General features: G+C 41.5%; 1 protein-coding gene across 1 annotated transcript in view; it reads right to left on the reverse strand.

Moving 5' to 3' along the window:
* The window catches only part of LOC147668321 (maestro heat-like repeat-containing protein family member 1), a 48948-nt gene extending 43248 nt beyond the window's left edge, over positions 1-5700 (reverse strand). The window contains exons 1-3 of the mRNA XM_086948599.1: positions 5640-5700; positions 4932-4993; positions 3937-4056 (exon numbers count right to left, since the gene is read on the reverse strand). Coding sequence (XP_086804725.1) covers positions 3937-4056; positions 4932-4993; positions 5640-5700 — 243 coding nt within the window. The remainder of the gene's footprint in view (positions 1-3936; positions 4057-4931; positions 4994-5639) is intronic.
* Between the last annotated feature and the right edge of the window lie 300 nt (positions 5701-6000).

Genomic DNA, 6000 nt, shown 5'->3' on the forward strand with positions numbered 1-6000 from the left:
GCAGTGATTCAGCTACATATACAAAAAAGCTGTGTAATGACCTTTCAAAATTGATACCTGTAAGAGATCCTTTCCACTTGTTAGATGGTATGCTAAAAGCATCTTTACAATCTTCAGAGTTAATGAAGAATGCTATTGACTTTTTAGTCCATCCTAGTGCACTGTTTTGTTGTGCGAGGGGACTAAAACACAAATATTTCTCATTTTGTGCTTTGTGTGGCATCAAAGAAAAAGTAATCCCACTGTGAACTGTGTCACTTAGCTGATGGTTCTTGGACCAAGGGGCTGTGAAATGCTATAGTACCCATGTGGAAACCGTTTACAACATGTTTGCTGAATGATGATGCCAAAGGCAAGAAATGTGAGGATATTTGTTCGCAAATTACTAGTGATGTGAAAAGAAGTACACTCTACTAAAGTCTTAGATGTTTACAGGAAAACATAACTGCTGTAGTGGACATAAAAAAAACTAGAGGCGGAAAACACCCTGGTCTGCCAAGTGTTCTGCATACTTGGTGTAAATGTGAAACATCGTCTTGAGAGTTGTCTGGGTGACACCTTAAATTGACTTTGGCACTGCAACATGTTCCATGTTAGAGTGCTTGCCATATGGTAAACAAATCAGTGTTGAAGAGCAATTCAGGAACTTTTATTTTACAATGTACGAGAAACGGCTTGACATAGAAATGTCCCTTCATCAACCATGGCATTTGAAGTCAATGAATCCTCACTGTGGTACACTGTGCAAGTTCTAGTTCCCTTCAGTAAAGGGGAATTTTCTCAGTAGTTTCAAAAGTGCTGCTTTATTTTTGACCACTTCAATAACTCGGAGGGCAGAATCGCCCAGTTCAAAGCAAATGCTGCAGAACCTGTCCAGAGAATTGCAATCTTCAAGGGCACAGTGTAGGTATAGAAAGCTATGTCAGTGGCCAGCGTTAGCAAATAGTGTACTGGCTGTCTTGTCATTGCCCATTTCAAGTGCCAATGTTGAGAGGGCCTTTTCACAGAAAAAAGGGACATGGGAAGGAAAAAGCGAGCGCACATGACCAAAGACTCATTGAAGTCTCTGGTCTATGGTGTACTACAATACGTTTGATTTGCAAAAATGTATTTGGACCTCATATACACTGTACATACACTGTCTATATACCATGCATTATCAGTGTAGAAAGCAAGCAATAATAAAAGCAAAATGTTCCATACACACCAGAAAAACACTGATTCTGTTGCTTTTCATGGCGCGAAAAAGTTGTAACCCCTGACACCACTGATTAGGTCTCGATGAGTCAGCGCGCATGCGCTGTCCATATAGTAGCGGCTTTGGGAAGTGCTCCCAAAGCAGCCACCAGCTTGCTAGAATGCGCACAAGCATGCGGCCTGCTGCGCGCGCATCCCTTACGTGTTTTGGCACGTCATCGCAATCACTTTCGTTTTCACAACGATCGCGATGACCCACTTTAGGTTGCTGTGCTTCATGTTTAAACATCATTTGCACATACAATGCTTTTTCGGCCACCACCTACGTGCTTTTTTCAAAATGTCCTTTAGATGTTTAGCATGCGCGCGGGCACTCTCCCACCCCTCCCTCTCGTTTACTTCTTGCCTCGTGCGCGCACCACTCGTGTGCTGCTGAAGCTTGTATTTTTTTCTGTTTCTTTCACTATTATACTTTCAATGTTCATCTATAATGAAACCAAGTGAGATACATGTGGCGTCTCTGTTTCTTCCAGCATGCAGCTGTATGCTCTCTGTTATGTGCCGGGCAGATTCTAAAGCAAATGGTAGAATACAAATGCATGGTTTTGTTTAGTTCCGGTTGTTTCTAGTTTTCTTACATTCTTTGGCGAGAAGGCCCTGTGGGAGTCCATGCTCAGTCTGCACCACAAGGAAGCTGTGATGGAGGTTAGGCTCCACCTAGTGGAGGTAGCGAGCAGAGAGAACCTGCCTATCAATTCGAGCATTGGTATGTTTGGATTATTCAGTGCTGCATTTGACTGGGTAAACGTGGTCGCTCGTTGCTTAACGTATGTCTTGTAAAAGACTGGCAATAGATATTTACTCTAGCTGTGCAGGATGTGTGACTGTAGATTTGTAATGTGTTTGCTAGGCTGGTAAGCCCTGGAAGTAATTAAATATTGGATCCCACAGAGCTTCCAAACAAGCCCAAGCAAATGAGTACTGGGGTACCAGTCTGTCAAATCGCGTCTTTGCACCTTTCTAGGATTTTGAAGTGCTTTATAGGTGCAACGCCAACTTCTGATCTACAAAAGTTTAACAGATAAACCATATTGTTTTCCGTATCCCCATAGTCTCTATTTTTCCCGTTATTGTTAAAAGTAAACAAAAGCATTGTTAAAGCAGTGCAGCTCACAAGCCACTGTTGTTCCTCACTAGTAGTCCATTTTGTTTAGCATACTCGGTGCTCCAGGCAAAGAAGGAAAGCCGTCTATTTTAATAGCCTTTCCTTGATTTATTGCGCCACCTAGTCCTAATACCCTAACATTGCTGCCTCATTTCGCCTTATGCGAGTCATGGTCCTGCTGCATGGAACTTTATGTAATATTAAAACCGCACTATCTGCCCATTTATCATGAACAACTGATGAAAAGTGTGGGCACACATCTTCTTTTACATGGAAGTGCGAGATAGTTGTTTCGGAGCTGGGCCGGTGCTGCTACCCTGATGCAGGACTCCATAAATCATAATAATTCCGACACATTTGCCCAGTCCTATCTCGTCCCTTACCAGTCCTGGTGTAGCCACAGATGGCTTTAAGCTGCTAGCGTTCTGTGAGGAACTCTGCAGCCCACCTCTGCCAATTCTTTCCACCATTATGCTCCATTATGCTCAATAAATTAACACATTTACTTCCTTTGGAAACCCTTTTATCAGTAGTTCTTAAACATCCTAATCGGAAAGGATGGTTTAGGAGCTCATTACGAGTGGCCTGCTGGGGATGTGATATTTATGGCATTCTTTTACATCTAACACCACGGGGATCGGAAATTAAAAGGTGCCATCATTTTTGCCTGTTACAAGTGGTGCCCTTTAAAAGAGGGCATAACAGGGATATTGGTGATTTGCACAGCAGAATTTACATTTACTCCTACTTACCGGGTGTTTTGCTTGGGAAATTGTGGAGATATGAGATTTTCTAGGAAAGCTGTAATTTTGATCATTGTATAAACCATTGAGAAGGGATTTTAAAACAAGCATTGGCATAGCCAATAGGTATTTCCTCTGGGACCTTATAAGTGTTTAGCCATGCAACACTTGCTGTTGCACCAGGATATTGTGCTGGATAACTAAACACTTATAAGGTCCCAAAGGTCCCAAAGGCGAGCTCTATTGACTATGCCAATGCTTGTTTTTAAAGGTATTGAAATAACTTGAAAACATTGAAAAAAAACACGAGAATGGACCACAAATAGAAACTGAAAACAGGAAAGCCTAGGTATACTGAAAGGATGACTGTCCAAGTGAAGCTACAAGTAAATATACTGGAAAGCACTTGAGTGGCTTGGTTCACGTCATGGGCACCCTGAAAGAACAAGACATAAAGAAATGGCATATACAGTGTTGACACTGGTAGTCAGCAGCTGAATTTCAGGTTCAAATGTAATCAGCCTGATGGAGCAAGGGAGACCCATACGGTTGAGGGAGGGTGAAAGACGCACTGGAATGCAAGTGGGGAACATCAGGCTCAAATGGAGAACATGGAATGTTAAGTGGGCCTATGTGAACTAAATAGAGGTACATAGGTCTATATTCCACCACCAGGGGCAAATATGGAACACTGCAGATCTGTATTACGTGGCAAACAAGCTACATTGGGGCACAAAGGGGCTAAAAGGTCCACTTATTTCTTTTGGGCTGACTACGGTTGCTGTTCCCCTAGCACATTCACCCACCCAAATATGTACATCTGCCACTTACCTGTTCTTCAATGATGAGACTGTTTTTCCTAAGCACATATTCCATCAAAGCTCTTCCATTCATATCATAATATCCTTTGGTTGTTAAATTGGATATTAAACTTAAAGTGGCAAGAATAACCTGTGATGAAGCAAAAAATGGTTAGTGAGAAACCCTTTTGATGTATAAATAAAACCAAATCCCACATTCTGGTGAGGGAGCAGCACGGGAGTGTGAGAAAACCATACAATCTCTCCTTCCTTTTTGTTCATAGAGGAAATAGAAATACACTTGTATGTGTGGAAAGCTAGTACCTGGATATAGCCTTTGAAAAAATATTGGAAAATGGTTATTAAGACACTCTGAGAATAAAACTTGAATCAATTTAATTAAACTGTTTTTACAGAATGTCTGACCAAAGCGTGATTGAGGGAATATTCAAACATTCCAGGTGGTGTACGCCTTCTATAGGTGATTGGAACTTGGTAAAAGATTGAAAGATACATTGCAAAAGATGTCTAGGTAGGTTACAACTAGCAAAGAAGCTCTCAGGACCTTGTATTGATTACAAAAATGCAAATGAGAAATCAGTAGGCTGTAGATTCCAATAATGTGGAAATGAAAAAAAACTAGAGTAGTCTGTGGGAAGAATGATGGCCACTGTCTAACTCAACCTGCAGGATTTAGCAGACCTACACTATACTATATATTGGGTCTGAAAATGAGTTGACACAGAGAAGGACAGGAAAACTTGGATATGTCCACTTGAACAGGGAAACAGTAGACACAAGACACTGAGGAGACACACATGGATGGAGGTTGCATGACCCAACACCTGCACGAAAGACCAGCCTTAGAAAAATACAACAGACTGTGGTATACGCACCACTGCAATGAGTCCACGTAAGTAGAGAATACTGCACTATTCAAAAAGTGCATAACTTAAATTAGATTGCGTTGCTAATTATGAAACTGCTTGACCACAGAATGCTGCACACATAATAACTTGATGGTACCTTGTGATTGTCATCCTCAAGCACGTGACGGACAGCATCCAGATAAGAGGCACCTTCTGAATCTATGAAATGAAGCCATACATCAAATGTTCATAACACATAGATATTGTCTTTGTCTAGTACGATCAGGAATAATAGATAAGTAGATGAAGCTTCCACTATTACATGTGCCTACCTACCTGAGGGTCCTGTCAAGTCTTGGTGTGTGTGTCTGTGACTGTGAGCCTCATGGGCCTATCAATGTCTTCCTGTTCTACTCTGCATGTCTGTGCCATCATGTACCACTGAGTGTGTCTGTGTCTTCCTGCCCCATATTTTATGTCCCTTTTTGTTCCTCACCGAAGTCTATGTCAGGATCTCTTTCCACAGTGTCCCTGTCCCATTATTGGCTCACAGTGGGAGCAATTTATCAAAAAGACAGATGTGGAAATGTTTGACCACTACTTTATTTCTTCACCACGACTCATGTTAACGATGGGAGGATTTATTCTTAAATTACAGTGCTCTACCAGGAACTGTTGGCAGTCAGTGTAGCTGAGGAATATGAAATTGAGGTGATTTGCTCATAGCTGCACCATGTTGGTTAAGTAAGAGGGTAAGTTGGAATTATAACTTAGGGCTCCACATTCCATGAAAGCATTCAGTCCTTTAACTATCTTCCATGTCTATCGAAATCACATGCTGCCACCCACCCACTGAGAGGCTTACCAGTTTCAGCAAGAAGCTTGCAGAGCAGCTTTATTGTTGTGGCACGGGACTCTGCACCCATATGGATCAAGCTACTTCCAAAATATTTAAGGACCTCACTAGAGCTAGAATGGGCTGCAAGAGTAAAGTGAAGAGAAAAATAGACATACATGAAAAATGACATACAATAAAATCATGCACGGAGGAACTAAACGCAGGGGAGCAGGTCATCAAGGCCAAATGTAAGGAAATTTTCAACGCATATCCAGGAGGTACAATATCAATAGTTTACAACATTTAATGATGATCGGTGGAGCACATGGTACTCATGTGACTACTATAGCTGTATATAGTAAATTGGACAACGTGTTCTAATAGAAAG

This window comes from Lissotriton vulgaris, unplaced genomic scaffold (assembly GCF_964263255.1).
Source record: "Lissotriton vulgaris unplaced genomic scaffold, aLisVul1.2 SCAFFOLD_555, whole genome shotgun sequence".
NCBI classification, from domain to species: domain Eukaryota; kingdom Metazoa; phylum Chordata; class Amphibia; order Caudata; family Salamandridae; genus Lissotriton; species Lissotriton vulgaris.